The following is an 18,410-nucleotide window of genomic DNA, read 5'->3' on the forward strand; positions in this document are numbered from 1 at the left end:
TTATCAGAGCTTATCTTAGGTGCGCAAAATACTTGCACACGAAGAACCAAATATAACATGGCTCACACTCTTTCTCTGACTTAGCTTTCACTAGACCTCGTGTCTATATATATATGTTGTACTACCATGTGTTTTAAAATAAACAAACCAAAAATTGAAAAAATGAAAATAATATTTTGATAGGAAGAAAAATATTTTGTTAGGTTGTTTGTTTATTTCCTCTCACTTTTTGCCTTAGCTCCCAAGTAGTCAATGCCATCCCATACAAAAATCCATAGCCCTCTCTCTTCCCCCACTACTCTGCTACTACTCCAAGGTCGTCTCCCTCCCTTCCACGCTAGCAGCACCAGCGCGAATCCGCCGCCCTAATCGCCGCCGCAAAATCCTCCGACCACCACCTCTGCTACCGCTGCTCGCGCGATGGCGGCGGCGGCGACGACTGCTCCGGTCGAGGTGCCGGTCACGGGGCCGGTGAGTCCCGCGCTCCCCCTCCCCCCCGCCTCGCCGTCTACATATTCCTTCCGGTGTTGGATCTGGCCGTGCCGGGGCGGCGGCGGTTCCGGCAGCGCCCGCGCCTCACAGCCGCTCGCGGGGCCAGCTTCGTGTTGGTGGCTAGGGTTAGGGTTTCGTCGATTTTTCGTGGGGTGCGAGATTGCTGGGATTAGAGTACGTAGCATCGTTGGAGCTTCGACGCGCGTGTCTCGATTCGGTTTGGATCGTAGCTGGTTAATTAAGCTTGTATACCCGTCGATGCTGCGAGATAGGTCGCGGGGGTTTCTCGAAACATGCCAATACTCATGAACTTATTGTGCAGCCTGATAGCACTGATTTGTACTAGCTGCTATCTGTGACCTTTTTACCTGTGATTGGTTGTCGTAACAACCAGCTCTGGCCTCTGGGGTACCGAGTTTATTCGGGGATATGCGGAACCATGCCTTTTTCGTGAATGATACTATCCACCGAATCATGCTTACGGGATGATGAGCAATTAACGCTGCTTGCTAGCGATCAGTGCTTTTTTAGGGTATCCGACCCAAGAAAATGCTTGTTTAGTCTAGGGGTTCTGGCCACCTTTTGCTTGTTTTGAATAGCTAGTTTGTTGGGTTATGGCAGATAACCTGCAAGTCGTTTGACAGAAGTTGATGTTTATATATGAGTTGGGGGGAAAATAGCAAAGCATATACGAGTTTGTTTGAGATCCAGAATTTTCTTAGCATAGCAAGCATACATGAGTTATGGGAAAAACAGCCAAATGATTGCTGTTGAGTTTTGTTACTTCCATGCAGAGGATCATGCTGATTGAGGTCGCTCGCTGAGCTTAATTTTACAAGAGTGCTTAAGAGTTAAGACTTGTAAATTGGAGAACAACTTCAAACTTTACATATTTAAATAGGCTTAACTTGCAGGCTATAAAAATCATTGGCACATGGAGTAATTTTCTCCATACAAGGGGATGATGCTTCTCATTTAATGTAGATGCCCGATCTGCAATTTGTGCTTATATGGGAAAACCCAAGATTATTAGTTTGACTTCCATTTACATGCTAACTCAGCTTTTGAAATCCTTCGCTTGCTTATGCATTTCCTTATGCACCAACCTACATTTGCATGCTAACTGGCTTTTTTTTTTGCTTCCCTTTTTATTTCCCTTTGTACCCCTTCTGAAGCTTATAATGTTTCCAGGTGAGGACTGTGAAGGTCACCAATGTTTCCCTGAGTGCAACTGTGCAAGACATTAAGGAGTTCTTCTCCTTTTCAGGAGACATTGAACATGTAGATATGCAAAGGTTTGTCAATTTTGAATGTGCACGCAACAGGATCATACTTCTTTTACTTCTACAAATTGGCCTTTTAGTGTCATTCACAGATTTTGGTTCACACGTTTTTTTTTCTCTTGACAGTGGTGATGAGTGGTCTCAAGTTGCATATGTTACTTTTAAAGACGCCCAAGGAGCAGAGACTGCCCTTCTTCTTTCGGTGAGCAATTAAGGCTGTCGTATGATTCAGTATTTCAGTTGAATGGTTATTATTTTCTGTCCTTTAACTGTTCATCATTCTTTAATCATTAGCTCTCAACAAAACTTTTGCTTCCTTCATTGGGGCATGTATATGCCAAGTGCTTATTCAGATGACATATCTTGTTTTCTATGCTTTTCATCTCTAAGTTTGCTTGGTCTTGGTGTTTCCTAATGTCCTGATTATATCACCCCTTGTAAATATATATTTCCCTTATTACTTGGTAATCCAGTTGTTGATAAATCACCTAACGACTTCTACTCAATGGTTTTCAGATGCCATTTACTGTTTTCTATGATTTTCATCTCAGTGGAAATGTCTAAGTTTGGTCAGTCTTGGTGTTTCCTAAAGTCCTGCTTATGCCACCTCTTGCAAGTACACAATTCTTTTATTATTTGCTAATCCGGATGCTGATAAATCACCTTAAGATTTCTTCTCACTGGTCACCCCCAAAAAAAGCAAAGCTTGGATATTTTAAGCACAGTATACATCACTTAGTAAAACTTATTTTTGAGAAGACATTGTGTCTCATTGTAACAGGGCGCGACAATAGTTGATCTTTCCGTTATGATTGCGCCTGCTCCAGAATATCAGCCACCCCCTACCGCGTCTGCTCCACAGGTATGTGATGCCTCAGTTTCATGTGTTTAAGTGTTCAATTCGTTTAGTATGTTGTGTCCTGAATTGAAAATGGCACATCTGATAATTCTGGGTGTATGTATATGGACACGGGGACATTTTGTTTTAATGTAATTTCTCTGAAATATACCATTGATTGTTCGAGGTCATGTCCTGCATATTCCTGTTTCTTGACCATGTATGATAAATGGTTTTATCATGATTCATGCCTAGTTGTTGACAAATGACAATTAGGACCTGTGAGATTTTTCGCATCCTATCAGTGCTAAACTAAAATGAGATGACACTCAGGTGTCCTGCTTTGATTATAATTAAGCTCTTTTATGACTAGTATTCTGCTTTTATGACTAGTATTCTGGACAACTGTATGCATTTATCTATTTGGCTGTCAGATGCTCCAAGTTTTCGAAGTCATGTTGGTGAACTATGCTGGTGTACATGCACCAGAGCTATGTTTATGACTGGCGACCTTAGTAGTAGCATATGCAACACAATTTCAGTATTTTGTTTAATCTTGCCAACAATATGAATTGAATGTTGCATTCTGTTCTCAGATGAGTGGAACAAGAGTACCAGTCGGTGGTGACAATGTGGTCCACAAAGCTGAAGATGTTGTCAGCACTATGCTCGCCAGGGGTTTCACCCTGGGCAAAGACGCCGTTGGCAAGGCGAAAGCTTTCGACGACAAGCTTGGCTTCACATCCACCGCTGGTGCCAAGGTAGCCTCCATCGACAAGAAGATTGGGCTTAGCGAGAAGTTCACCATGGGCACCTCCGTGGTGAACGAGAAGGTCAAGGAGATGGACCAGAAGTTCCAGGTGTCCGACAAGACCAAGTCTGCACTGGCAGCGGCTGAGCAGACGGTGAGCACTGCGGGGTCTGCCATCATGAAGAACCGGTATGTCTTCACCAGCGCGTCTTGGGTCACCAGCGCGTTCAGCAAGGTGGCCAAGGCTGCCACTGATGTCGGCACAATGACGAAGGAGAAGATGACATCTGAAGAGCAACAAAAGGGTTCGGGTTCTTCTGGAGGGAACTCATACACACCCATCCGCTGATCGTCATCCCATGTTCCTTTTTGTGCCTCGCTCGACATGTTGTAATGGTGGGTCAGAAACATAGATATAGTGGAAAACATCAAACCATCCTTCCATACATGAACTTTCACAGCCTAGGTTTTTCCCCCCTCTGTCGGTAGAACAGGGATATTTGCTGGTGGTCACATTGTATTCTGGGGGTTTATATGTTCAGAATGGTTATGAGGTAGAATTGCTTGGAATGGACCTTTTACTTTGGTGAAGTTGTGGAAGGGTGCTGTAATAATATTTGCTGGTGGTGTGTTGGTCCGTTGGTGCTGCTGTGTTCTTCAGCAATGGCTGCTTGACCAGTTCCATTTGCAGTCGATTCTTGCAGCGTCGGACAGATAAGGTTCTTATTTTGTGGCACAGTTGATGAGGTTGTGAAGCGATTACATGACACACTGTACGATTGTTGCAAGGCGGCAGTCCACAGGGAACAAGTGATGGCTGCGCATCCCTACTGATTAGGTTACTAATTCATTTCGCCATCAAACTGATAGAAGTTCAGTGTATTTTCTTAACAGTTCGAGGTTTGACTTTGGACAGCGAATGCAAAGGCTTTCTCAAGTCTTGGTCAACTAAAGAAACTTCAGCATATAAAGGCGAGGATCATAGTTGTACATGAATATATGTGCTCCGATCCTTATGGCTGTATAGGCTTGCATAATGAAAGCATCAATCGCATGGTTGTTGTATCACCGGAAACGTAGTACTACTGTTATTTAAATACGAAAAGAGAGAAGGAACATGATCATAACTCACAACAAAGCCATCCTGCAAAATTGAGGCCGAGCAAGGTAGAAAGCTTATTCATTGCTAGGTTTATATCAGCATAAAACCTCAGTCGGAAAAACTTTTGATATGCTAGATTCGTATCAGCATACACCACGCATGCAATGGACACACATTTTTACTTAGTTGGAGATGCTTTTGCTATGCCGTCGAAACCCAAAACCCGTAGAAATCCTGAGATTTGGAGGCATCTGGATTTGTGGCTATATTAATCTGTATTTCTTCATGAAGTAACATCGTCACGGAACTGGTACTGATGACTACAGTCGTGTTGATCAGCCCTAGATTGGAAGAACTTCATAGCCTATTTGGAATGAAGAAACTTTAAAGAAACTTTGGAGGATTCTTTTACTGTGGATGGTCTCCCGTTCCTTTATATGCCTCGACATGTTCTATTGGCTGATCGGAGAACGTAGGTTTTTCGATCACATCAAACTATCATATCCATACGTGAAATGTCGGGAGTCGGAATCTATCTTGTTTCTCTCAGGCAGAACATGTAGGTCTCACAGTATTCTGGGCCTATGTTCACTTGTTCAGAATGTTGGAAGGTAGAATTGTTGGGAATGCACCTTTTACTTTGGCTAAGTTGTAGAAAGGTGCTGTAATAATATTGCTGGCGTTGTGTTGTTTCCTGGTGTTGTTGCATAGGAAAGATTCGGTTCTTATTTTGTGACATTGTTGGTTGACAAGTTTTTTGATGAAAAGTCCCTCGAGTTTCTGCAGGAGTCTATCATATCCCATTCGTGTTATCGTGTTATCTGACGGCACAATTGATGGGGTTGAGAGGCAGGGAGGTGGTGATCACACGCCACACTGTTGTCATGTTTTTGTTCAGATCCACACAGGGCGACATGTCGCAAGGTGGCAGTCCACAGGGGTAGCAATGAATATGATGAAATCCTACATTCGTACTGATCAGGGTTACTCACTCGTTTTGTCATCAAACTGATAGAATTAGTACTCCTGTTGATCCATGTGTCGCTATTATGGATGTATCTAGACATATTTTATTTCTAGATACATTCATATTAGCGACAAATAATATGAATCGAAGAGAGTACTGTTTTTATTAGCACGAACGCAAAGGTTTTCTCAAGTTGTGGTCATCTGAAGAAAGCTTTTGAACTAAAACATTAGATGCTCATAGTAGCAAGGAATGCCATGTGCACCTAATGTCAGAATAGAACTACGTGCATGAAAGCATCCATCGCATGGACGTTGTACCACATGGCATTAAATGTTACTGTAATATTGATCCTATATTATGAACATAAGAAGAGAGAAGAAATAGCAGTATAGCATCACTACAACTCACAACCAAGCGATCATGCGCACTGAGGTCGAGCAAGGCCTATAGCTTTGTTGCTAGGCTCATAGTAGCATACCCCACATGCATAGGCAATATACACAAGTTTTGCACTTGGTTGGAACAATTTTTGATGTGCTAGGTCCATATCACTATATTTGGAACAATTTTTTGTAATGCATCGAGACCCACGAACATCCTAGGATTCGGAAGCATCGGGATTTTCAATTGCGCTGATTTGGCTTGCTGGGTGAAGCAACATCTCGGTGATGATTAGCTAGAGGTGGAATCTTCTCCAGGCTACTGTCAATGAACTACCACACATGATTGTAGCACTACCGATCTTCAGGGTGAAAGAACTCCACCGGGTTCCACTCTTTTTATTTCTCAAAGACACAATAACAAGCAAGTGATGACCACTTCAACTTTGTCTGTTAGCAAGATCGGTAAATTATAGTGCATAGTGTCAGCAGGAGTAAATTGCAAGAAACCACCATAATTGAGCATGAAGTTAAAAATCCACCGTTTTTTCGAAATTTGCAATAATCCACCAACATTGTGCTCGTTGTTTGCAATGTACACTAATGGTTCTTTTTCTTTCCTGATAAAGGGCGTTTTATTACTCCAAAGATATAAGCACTACACCTGTCCTCTACACAACAGGGTACACATAGCCGCAAAGATCCAACAGTATTGACACTGTAAATAAAAGAGGACATATACAAGTAATCATGAGAGGAACTGCATAGGCACCCAAAACAATGGGAGGCCCAATTAGAGGACTGTGCGGCCAACCATGTTCGGAAAACAATTATCCCTTGTCGTATCCTCCAACACATTAGAGCATCTCTAGCAGAGCCTGTAAACACGCGAACTGAAAACCCCGAGTTCAGTTCACCGAACTCGTGTTTACGGGTCGGAAAGCTGCTGATGCAGAATAGAGTCCGTAAAACAAAACTATAAAACAGAATGACATCCGAACCCGTAAAAGTAGGGTGTTTCATAGAATTCATATGCAACATGGTAAAAAACATGAACATACAACAATCGATCATAATTATTACAACAGATAAACAAATATCTCAACCAAATTATTACAACAGTTTTGGAAAAATAGAACAAATGAAAGAATGTCTCAACCAAATTACAACAATTTCCGAACAATCAAACAAATGAACAAATATCTCAACAATGATACATCTCACACATACATGAATGGAATGGTAGGATCAAAGGCGACGGACATATCGCTGCCAGTGGTGCATTTCAGATCATAAACGAGCATGGGTACTGGCATTCTCAATCTGCCGATGCATTTCAAGGAAAGCTTCAATGCGATCGGGATTGCGTTGGGGTTGCACTTGGGTGCCAACGTTGTCGTAAAAGCAGGGAAGGCTTAACTCTCTTTCATCCTCGATGATCATGTTGTGAAGAATCACACAACATGTCATGATGTTCACAAGGGGTTTTTGTCCCAAAATTAGGCCGGGTCACGAACAATAGCAAACCTTGCTTGCAAAGCACCGAATCTCTCTCGATGTCCTTGCAAGCTTCTTCTTGAGCTTTTTCAAATTCATCTTCTATATATTTTGTCTTGGGGATCCTTCACGGACTTCACAAAAGTTGCCCAATACGAATACATGCCATCGGCTAGGTAATATCTCGTTATATTCATTGTTCATGACCTTGTAATTGCCTACAATCAACACTACCATGCTTTCCAGGCCAACCTCTTTTCTCATTTATCTCCATTAATCTTTTTGTGGCATCCTCATTGGGAGCTCAGAGATAGGTTGGCCCAAACAACTTGATAATCATGCGAGCAAACCTACGCACGGACTTCGTGGTTGTATCTTCGTCAATTCGAAGATACTCATCGGTGTAATCCGCAAGACTGCCACACGCAATCACCCTCATGGCAGTCGAGATTTTTGAAAGGGGCTGAAACCCATCACACCGGCAGCATTTCTACGTTGCTTGAAGTAATTTGAGTTGGCTTCGCAGGCCTTCACGATTTTGACGAACAAACTACGGTGCATGCGATATCTCCTACGGAATAGATGCAACGGATAGGTAGGTACCTTGGCGAAGTAGTCCACCATCAGTTGCTCGTGGCCGAGGAGGCGATTCCGTTGGATGTGGTGTTGGCCAATCACCGAGCCGCACCTCCGATTCAGCAGCTGTGCACGGTCCTTTAGCTCCTTGACGGAGAGAAGGAGGATGGTGGCCTCCACCTCGTCGTCCCGGAGCAGATCGTCGAGGTCGGAATCGTCCGAGCTGGACGAATCACACAGATCGTCGTCGACGAACTCGTCGCCGGAGCTCATCCTCGATTCGGCCTGCGCGGTGGCGGCACCCGGAGCTGGGCGAGGAACCGTGGGCTGGATGCAGGGCGACCTGCGCTAGCTCCGGAATACCGAGCTCGGCCGAATCGGGCGGTGCGGTTGTGGCGGCGGCGGAGTGTGGTGGCAGCGCGTGGGGAGGAGGGAGAGGGTGAGCAGTTGCGTGAGGTGAAATTTCAGCACGCCCTAGATATGGATCCACCGTTCGGTTCGCTTGCTCGCCCACTGCAAATACAGACCAATTTGGGTTTTCGGGCTCGGTCTGGAATTTTTTTTTTCGGTTTTACCTCGTTTGGTAACTGATCAACACCGTATTTCAGCCCGAACCAGTAAACAGGCGGTTACTTTTCGATTTTAGGTCTTTTACGGGCTCTCTACTAGAGATGCTCTTAGACACCTCCATAAATTATCCGTGGTTCTCTGCATGCTGTAGATAATGAAAGAAGATTTTTCGAAGGGGCAACTATTAGGGATGATGACACACGGTGGGTGGGCGTTCGGGTAACCCAAAATTTTAGGGTCTGGTTCCTCTGGTAATCTAGAATTCGGTTTTTAATATTGGCACCCGAAGATCACCCCGAAAAAGAGAGACCCGACAGATCGGGTACTCGGGAAATCGGGTTCAGGTTTCGGGTTTTGCCGAATTCCCCGAAAGAGCTGAAAGGGACGGAGCCTTTCCGAATCCCTCAGATCATGTCGAGGTTGAAGCCTAGGCAACTATTTTCGTCTCCAACGAAGAGATCTGCGTGGGATCTTCCGATCTGTGAGAGAAGGCGACGGGATCTACGGGAGAAGGGCAGAAGGTGACGGGGTCTGAAGGATTTTTGGAAATTTTAAAAAGTTGGTGGATTTTTGAATTTTCACGCGAAATTGTGATGGTTATGTGCTATTTAGAATAAATGGGGAACTTCACCATAATTTATTAACGTAATAAACTAGAAATTAATATCTTTTGCTGACACAAATAAGCAACTCGGGCGCAGGAGACGACCGAAAGAAAACAAAGCGACAATCTACAACAGTAAACACGGATGCACAGGCAGAAGAGAAAAGAAACAGAGACGATGTTGTAACTTGTAAGTTGGAAAGACTAGTACAATAGGTTGCTATAAGTTGCGTTACAAAGAATGTCATCAAAGTCGTTGTAGTATAGTGGTAAGTATTCCCGCCTGTCACGCGGGTGACCCGGGTTCGATCCCCGGCAACGGCGTTTATTTTTGTTTTTTAAATTTTTTGTTTTTGGTTCTAAGTTCTAACAATCCTTGGCATTTTAGCATACAATACTTTCCATTCTCAGCAGCGTCTACTCTTGCCATTTCCTCCCAATTATTCGTTATCCGTTTTGCTCATTGCTGACTATATATAGAACCAAACCAATCATTAGCATTATTCAGCAATCATCACAAAGCTGTATCAATTAGTGACACAGAAGGAAGACGCGGCTCTTTGTGGTGGCCTCAAGAGGAGTAACCTGTCACTCCTGCTGGCCCCCACATGTGTCAATTCAGCTTCGGTTAAGCTTCACTTGCAAGCCTACACAAGTGCCATCACCACTACCTAACATAACCATCTTGCAAGCCACAGCCCTATGTAGCTCTAGTTAGCCACCATCTGTCCCTCTTAGATAAATAAATCAGCATCATCCATATGTTGGATTGGATCACAGCACAAGCCTCTCTCTGTGTCTCTATGTCTCTGTATCCTGCTTGTGACTAGTCAGAATGACAACACAGGCTAGGAAGAATGCCTGCCTCATTGACCAATTAAAACCAGCTGACTTACTACTGAAGCTGCGATAATTGTTCAGGCAACAAGGAACATCCTTTAGTTTTCTTTTACAAAGTTTCGGACAGGAATTTTTGTGTATGTGCCCCAGTAGGAACCAGGCACTGTTGCTAGTCAGACATGGGTTTGCATCATTGTCATGCCCACTGCTCTGTGGCTTTCCCATGCTTCTCAACTATGCCTTTGACCCACTAGAGAATGTGCCAAGTTGCTGCCTGCTAAATTGGCTACATGCCTATTGTCTTTGTATATGATCTGGAAAGAATTAGGGATTGGTCTCTATAGGGCTAGATTGTGAAGCCACATTGTTCATTGGCTCAGGCGCAGTTTAACTATCTTTTGTGGCTCGCGAGTGCCGGGTTTCTCATCCGTGCAGTGCGCACACGCTTGTGCTGAGGTACTTCTGTAGTGAATTAAGTTGATTTTTTTTGTCACTAACTGTAGAGGCGTTCACTAGATTCCAGTGATTTGAGTCTAACAAACAAACATGCATAAACTACTGTCAGCTCTTCAACACACACCGTCCTCAAGATTAAGCGACTAGTCACAAGCGGTTAACGGGTAACGACTATTGCAAGACAAATGATATTACTGAAGATCACAGAATCTGTGCAAGACCAGATTCAGTTCCATCTACTGTTACTTGTGGGCTTTGGACAGCAGATAGCTTGTGCCTGTTTTCAGGTGCAGACACAGACACAGAGGTTCAGGGTTCCAACCATTTTCTTACAACAGGGTGGATTCTCTCCGTGCTATTTATGAACAGCTCATGTTGCCAATAGCACAGACATGGTCTCAAACAAATTGGTTAATAAAAACAGGGTCAATCTCAGCAGCAAAGTCAAACAGATACAAGATATACGGATGTGGCATAGTCCACTCTCTCCTAACTAACTAGATTAGATTATGCAACAAGTGAGATCACACAAGGTTTTCTGGTCCATGACACCACAGAGACCACGTATGCATTGCGAGTTGAAATATCGGAAGCGGAAGCAAAAAAACCTGTCTCTATTTAGACAAATGGGTATACATATATCTGATCTGAGGTCTTATCTGTAACCCATGACACTCGCAAATATATAATTTTTAACAAAATGTAATTAAATATATTTTTAGTAGCAAAAATATTCAGTTAATTGTAACCGATGATTTCAGCAAGAAGAGCAGATCAGACTGAAGCATCCAAATCTTGAAACGGTCTTTGTCAACTCACCCAAATTATTACCATATCATATTAATTGCTTTCTGCACATCTGCCATTAGAACAGTGTGCCTTTTGACCATTCCTAGGCATTGTTTTAGTTCTCCTCTGTCTTAAGCACCTAGATCGATGTATAAATTGCGATCAATCCTAGCCTAGGTTGTTAATTTAGCTTCTAGTATACGTGCGGAGTCACAACTGAAGTAGAAACTTGGACACAATCCACACCAAAATTGTTAACAACCACAGGCCTAACAGTGACATGTGGTGAACAATTGGATCACGCAAGGATTTGGTCCCGGTTTCTTTATAAGATTCTGTTCACTAACTATACTAGAGTATTGCGACAGCTAACAGATGCGATCCCGGTGCATGTCGCAGCAAATCGTGCACTTATCCCTGTTGATTCAGACAATTCTTGTAGCAGTGTAGTATCATACTGAAGGGATGAGAACTATGTTAAGGTTGCATTGGACTAAGTTAAGACCCCAATTAACCTAAAGGCCCCGCAACCACAATACTATGTAAATAATAAAGCTTGAATTAGTCGCCCCAACGGTTGTTTTACACTTTTATTCATCAACTGGACTGCACGTGTGACACAGAAGGCCTTGTCCTACAATGTCCAAGCTTCATTGGTGACCGAGTCCTCAATGAGTATGCTATATGTAATTACCCTTAGGACAATAACAATGTTTAGCAAAGAAAAATCTTTCTATTTTTTGTCTGTGTACTTGCGGTGGTGCTGTGGGGGCGGCGGCAGACAGGGAAGATCAGCGGATCACTGCGGCGGGCGGCGCGCAAGGCAGCGGGTGGTAGCGACATGGGCACGGGATCGTTGGGTGTCGGACGGGCCGTGCATGGAGCTTCCTACTGCATCGTGTCGTCTCCGTTGGCAGCACGCAGAGGTGATCCTAGGCTTCACAATTCACACGCAGCACGAGGACGCCGAGAGCAGCCGCCCTTGGCATGGCAGTGGTGGCCTCCTCCTCTGCCCGAGATCGTCGGCTGGCTGGTTGTGAACTTGTGATGGATCTCACATCTTACCAATTACACCCACCTCTGCAACAACGCACCACTCTAATGGCACTACGGATGCACACAGCCAAAAAAATAGAAAAGAAAACTAAGAAACAAAAGCCCGCTACAGTATCTCGGGCCTAACAAGAGCAATACATTCACCACCAAAACAACACCTGAAATACAGACTCTCCAAAAACGACGCCTTTAAGAAGGGAACAATGCTCTAACACCGTCGTCGCCCGATCAAAGATCTTAGATTTTCACTCTGAAGATAGTCCCCGCTCTCAAAATAATGCCTCCAACAAGGTCATTGCCAGGCACAACCAGTTAAGGCCAGACCTTGGGTTTTCACCCTGAAAGGTAGGACTCTGAACTTCACCTGTGTTGTCGCCTCCACTTTCATACCGCTACTGTGAAGCCCGGAACACCAAGCAAGTCCCTCAACAGCGTGGAGACTTGAACCTCCCTTAGCTAGTCGACCTCCCATCCGGCCTTCATGAAATTCTCTTCTTCCGACTTTCATCATGGATCCATAGTCACTTGATGTCAACACAGAAAAAGAGCTTCGCGCCGCTCCCTCCAGAACCAAGCGGTCGGAATAAAAGCATGGGTGCGCGCGACCGAATACCACCCAATCCAGCAAACTACAGGCAAAAGATGCGCTGATGCATTCGCCGGTGAAGCCTTCCGGAACTCAACACTCCGGCTAGATGAAAAGGATCAGCATCCAGTAGGTTTTCATCTTCGAAGAAGAAGAACCCTAGGACCACCACCTTCAAACCCGAAGCAGATGAACAGGCCCCCACGCCGCCATCCGCTGACCAACGATGACGAAGGAGAATTCGGTGGACGGCGGAAGCCGCAACCACACCATCCTCGCCCCGCACATTGCCGCCCCCTTCCTCGCGCCGCCAGCAGAAGTGTCATTGCCTAATCGACGGTACCTCGGAGGAGGGATCCTCACGAGGGGGAGAAGAAGTAGGGGCCATAGGGCGGAGTGCACACGGGACGGTGGTACGCGATTTACCCAGCTTCGGAACACCCGCACGATGACGAGGGCCTACTGCCGCTTGTCCGGAATTATCCGGGCGCTTTCGCGTTGTTACAATGAGTTGTGGTTGTGCCTCTAGGGCTCCCAGGATCCGGCTTATAAAGGCGCACGGATCTAGGGTTTACATGGAGAGTCCTAGCCGGATTACAGGTTTGCCTAACTACGGTACTATGTCTTGCTGTGTACGTCAAGGATCCGCCTCCCTCTATACGTCGTCCCAGATCCGGGTTCCTACTAGGCCTTCATGGATCCGGGTTCCTCCAAAGGTCGGTCGGATCCGGCTTCCTTCTCCTGGGCCGGACTTCATCCCTCAGGATCAACAGCAACTGGGCCGCCCGATGGGCCACATGCCACATCACCATCTATGGGCCACCCGGGCTTGCCGGATCTAGGCACTGTCGATGGTACACCCATGAAGTATACCCACAACAGTAGCCCCGAGAGTTCTCCGAGTTTCACCTCCTGTTTCCGCCTTGCTAGCGCCTTACGGTCTCCGGCAATGTTGGTAACGCGGAGAAACTTGAAGAACTCCAACTTCACATTTTCTTCTTTCCCAACCTTTAGTCGGAAAATCTTCTCATCCTGCGGGACTTCATCCATCGACAGTTCAAAACATGTCTCCGGGTTACTCCCCTGCTTGCGAACGAGAACTGCTTATCTTCGCGCTGTTTACCCGGAATCTCAAAAGACTCAAACGGTTCCGCCAATTCTGGCGCCATTTTCGCGTGATTTGAGCGGTAACTTATCCTTAGCCATTTTTACCGTTTAGGGTTTTGACACGTGTCACGCATCCAACGGTGCGACGCTTGCGTTCCGACCACAGGATGCGGAGCACGAATCTCCTCCCCACGGCCTATAAATATCCACCGTCAACCCTAAACCTCTCATTCACCCCTCTTTCACCTCTGTGCGAAGCGCCGCCCTCGAGCTCCTTCTCCGCCGTGCCGGAGTCTGCTGGAATACCCGCCGGAGTCTCGCCGGAGCTACTTCGCCACCGCACAGTTCATCGTGTTCTTAACTTCAGCGAGCCACCGCGCGAAATCCTCGCCGCCGGCGACTCCGACCGCCACGGAATCCATCACGGTGAGTTCTCGAGCTTCACCCTTTCGCCATAGTTGGAAGGGATGATCCTTAGGATGACGATGTGGATCCGACTAAGTTATGTTTTCCGCCACTGCTTCTTCTTCAGATGTCTTCTGCGACTCCGCCTCCAACCTCCGAGCCAATCATGGCAACCCCCCTCACCTCCGCCCCTCCTCCCTTCGTTCCGGTCCAACCGGATCCCACCAAGGACTCCGGTAAGGACGCCGAAGGAACTCGCTAACCCGGAGAAAACCTCCGGGCGGAACAGGCGAACGAAGGCGGAAGAAATCGCCGCCAAGAAGTCCAAGGCTCGTCGGCGAGACTGCGAATCTAAAGGGAAATGGTGGCCCCGCACCACCACCGAAATGGAACTGCAGAACTTGGAGGCGGAAGGTTTCTGCGTCCGGAAGCCGGCGAACAGTTCCGGGTTCCCTGGCTCCAGCCCCTCAGGATGGCGAGATGGTGGTGACTAAGGCGCTGGTGGAGAGAGGTTTTTCTTTTCCGCCATCAGATTTCTTCTCGGAAATCATGAAGGAATATGGGCTCCAGCCCCACAACATATCGCCAAACAGCGTCCTGGCGATCAGCAACCACGTCACTCTCTGCGAGGGCCATCTCCGGGTAACTCCCGAACTTCCCCTATTCCAATATTATTTCTCCGTCAAGAAGGAGAAGATCCGCCAGACCTCCGAGTTGGCGACTTGCGGGTCCATCACCTTCATGCTCCGCCCCGGCCGCGTCTACCCCCATACCGACCGCCACGAATCCGCGCGGTACTGGTCCGGAGGCTTCTTCTATCTGAAGGACATCTCCGACCCGGCGAGCAAAAGGAGGCTGCCGCCATTCAAGAACAGCCCCGCCAGCGAAACTCCGGCATGGACGCAGTGCCCCCACCTCTCCGAGTCGCCTTCGCTGACCCGCGCTGTTAGGCGGATCTGCAAGCTCACGGAGGAGGGTCTGACAGGGAAGGACCTTACCATGTCTAGCCACTTCAGCATCGGGACCGCTTGATGTTCCACTACACGGGGCGCGACGATCCATTGCGCGCCACGAAAGACAACCTCTCCGCCGACGCCATCAATAAGAGGATCCGGCTCCTCATCAAGATTCCGCGTGAACTTCATGTTCACGTGTGTAACAAAGACATCCACACCAACGGCTCCGGGACCGCGGTATGTTATCTTGACTTAACCATTGTTTCCTTTGTACTCAAAATTTTGTCTAAGTGTTGGTTCTGTAACCTAGCTCGAGGCCCTCGAGGAAAGTGAACTCGGAACTCTTCTCCGGGTCCCATCTACAGGTAACACGGATCCGGAAGCCGCGTCGGAGGCGGAAGCTCCCGAGGCTCCGCGCCCCTCCAAGAGGAAGAGGGCTGCTCCCTCCAGCCCTGCAGCCAAACGCGCCCGCGAAGTGCTTAGCACTGCGGCTACTCGGAAGGTAGAGGCGGAGAAGAAGCGCCTCAAACTTATTGACACCAGCAACAGAGCCCAACCCGACATCCATCAGTTCTTCAAGCCTTCCGGGTGAATGCTCGATTTCCGAATTCAAAAATCTTCTGTTATCACGAGCAAGCACTCACTTAACTATTATGCTTTTTCCTTTACATAAGTTCCGGAAGCCAGCCCCCCAAGGCCCCAAGAAGAAGGTCAAGCCATCTCCGGCTTCCATCCCTGTTACGCCGGAGGTCGAGGTTCCGCCCAAGGCCTCCTCTGCCACCAAACCGGATCCCAAGGATGTCATCAATCTTGATGACCTCCCCGAAGACCCAACTGGCCATGGCGATTCCGGCAAGGGCGCATCATCCTCGGCACTTCCGCCTGAGCAGCCAACTGCCACCTTCGCCGAACCTACACCAGAGCAATACGAGCAGAAGGTGCAACTTATTCATGCCACCAACACGCTCCAAACTGACCCTCAACCTACTTCGTCTCTGCGAAAGCTTCCCCTCTCTCAATGCCACGCGGAAGTTTCCGCCATGATGGAGAAGGTGTGGGGGCCTGCGGATACGGAAATGAAGGAGCTCTCCGACCTCGAGAGCGATCTCAAGGTCTTCTTTGCTAAGCATAAGGAGGTGCGCCAGGTAACACTAGCCCCCAAGCATTGGGTTAGACATTTTTTCCGTGTAATATGTGTTAGCCGATGCTTTCTTCAATATGTACCTTAAGGCGGAAATTTAAAATTTTCTCAATCCAAGACTTTGAAATCCTCGCCAGCCCCCAGAATTTTGAATTTCCGGCTAACTCCTGTCTGCTTCTCAGAACACACGGAAGCTGCATGAAGACCTGCGCGTCCATGTGCTGGAGCAAATGACGGAGATAGAGGGGCTGCGCCAGAACGCTGAAAATAGCCAGAAGGCTATTAAGAACTTGGAGACCCGCCTTCAGGGTACGAATTCCGAGTTGGATTTGTATCTTGCTATAATCTTTCATGATGCATAACATGTTGTGACTTTCCGCCTGCAGAAGAAACTGCCAAGCTTTCCGCCTTCGATGAACTGTCCGCCAAAGTCAAAGTGCTCGAGGCAGAGAACGAATCCCTCAAGGCCTTTATCAAAGATTCCTCCGACAGGGAGAATTTGGCGAGGAAGGAGCTCTCCGAGAAGCACGCCCGCGACGTGGCGGAACTTACTAACAAACTGAAGAAGATCCAACAAAGGGTAACTTCCTTAGTGGCCAAAAACAATGTTCAAGAAGCAGAGGCGGAGGCTATCGACAAGATGATCTTCCGTAAGCATCCTTTTATGTTGTAATTCCGACTTCATCATGTATTGCTTTGTCCACGAGGGAACTGACCCTCAGTCTCTCCAGCGAGCCTTGGCTTCGAGTGGACCAAGGAGTCAGCCCTGAAGAGGACCGAGGCATACGATGAAGCGCGGAGCTCCATCGACGAGCTGTTCGCAGCGTGTCGCGGAATTGCCAAGACCCTATCCTTGAAGAAGGCCAAGACCACAGTGATTGACACTATGTCAAAACTGATGAAGCAAGTACCGGAGTTTATCAAGGACTGGCAAGAATCTTCCGCTCGCGGAGTCGCCTCCCTTGTCCTAGCCACCTGCAAGGCGCACTTCCCTTCCCTGAACTTCGCGGATATTGCGCGCGACACTCCCAAGGGTGCCGACATGCGCTCTATTCTGGCGGAGACCAAAGGGTGTGATCGGCTGTTTGTCAGGCGAGTTAACCACTCGTTCTGGTACCACAAGTATGATCTGCCCAAGGGTTTCTCCGACGCGGAAAATGAGGAGGAAGGCGAGCCGGAATACTATGCGGAGGGCTCCGGGTCGAGCGTTGAGCTATCCGAAGAAGGCTCCGACGAAGACTCCGACATGGGCTCTGGCGACGGCGACGGTGATGGCTCCGCCTATGTGGAATCTGAGGAAGAGCAGTCCTCCGAGTAGAATTCCTGTGAAACAATGAAACAATGTTGCATCATTTTGGCCCCGGAGTGGGTTTGTAATATAACTTATATTCTTAAGTAGCTAGGGACGAAACAGCTATGCATGTGCGGAAACAAGTTATCCTGCAATCCTTTAATATTATTTGCATGTTTCGTTTTGTTGGAAAGCAAGTGCTGATTTCTATGTTTTCCGGCTTACTCGCTTGACCTTTCGCGAGCCGGAAGACCTTTAACCGGAAACGCTCGCCAGCGGCGACGAAGCCCAATGGCAATCCGTCAATAACCGCGGAAACAAGCCCCCAGCCAAGGTGCCGGAAATCGCTACCAGGAATCCACGAATTCGCAACAGAAAATATTTCCGCCAGAAAACTTAAGCTTACGTCCTGAAGGACGATTTTTGAAAATCACAACTTTCATACACGCCTAGGCGGAAATATCCAGCTCTGCGGTTTTAGTCAGAAAACATACACGATCTAAAAAATGAACAATCAAAGGAGGTAAAAGACTCAAAGAGTGAACCAAAAGCTTTATTTCATTAATCATGTATAACTATTACAGAGTATATAACTCGGAAAATTGTGCTAAGTGTGGAAAGGACGTAGCTGTGCAATATTCCAGGGGCGATCTGTTTCGTCGTAGATGTCATCCGGATCCTCTCGCTTGCGTTTCCGGTACCAGTTAGCAGGTCTATCCT

At 47.0% G+C, this 18,410-nt stretch overlaps 1 protein-coding gene and 1 non-coding gene across 2 annotated transcripts; both read left to right on the top strand.

Moving 5' to 3' along the window:
- The first annotated feature begins 247 nt into the window (after window positions 1-247).
- Window positions 248-3,980, top strand: LOC124684948 (binding partner of ACD11 1-like). Its single transcript, XM_047219206.1, has 5 exons — window positions 248-471; window positions 1,684-1,787; window positions 1,902-1,977; window positions 2,557-2,637; window positions 3,210-3,980. Exons 1-5 carry the CDS (start codon window positions 421-423, stop codon window positions 3,711-3,713), a joined length of 816 nt encoding a protein of 271 aa, XP_047075162.1. The 5' UTR covers window positions 248-420; the 3' UTR covers window positions 3,714-3,980.
- A 5,335-nt stretch (window positions 3,981-9,315) lies between these two features.
- TRNAD-GUC lies at window positions 9,316-9,387 on the top strand. The gene has a single exon. It is a non-coding gene; the product is annotated as a tRNA-Asp (tRNA).
- Window positions 9,388-18,410: the final 9,023 nt, after the last annotated feature.

Source organism: Lolium rigidum, chromosome 1 (genome assembly GCF_022539505.1).
Source record: "Lolium rigidum isolate FL_2022 chromosome 1, APGP_CSIRO_Lrig_0.1, whole genome shotgun sequence".
Taxonomy (NCBI): Eukaryota; Viridiplantae; Streptophyta; class Magnoliopsida; order Poales; family Poaceae; genus Lolium; species Lolium rigidum.

Coding starts and splice junctions, on each gene's coding strand:
- LOC124684948 (XM_047219206.1), top strand. CDS start 421: ATGGCGGCGGCGGCGACGACTGCTCCGGTCGAGGTGCCGGTCACGGGG. Junction 1,788..1,901: donor GAACATGTAGATATGCAAAG/GTTTGTCAATTT, acceptor TTCTCTTGACAG/TGGTGATGAGTGGTCTCAAG. Junction 1,978..2,556: donor AGACTGCCCTTCTTCTTTCG/GTGAGCAATTAA, acceptor TCATTGTAACAG/GGCGCGACAATAGTTGATCT.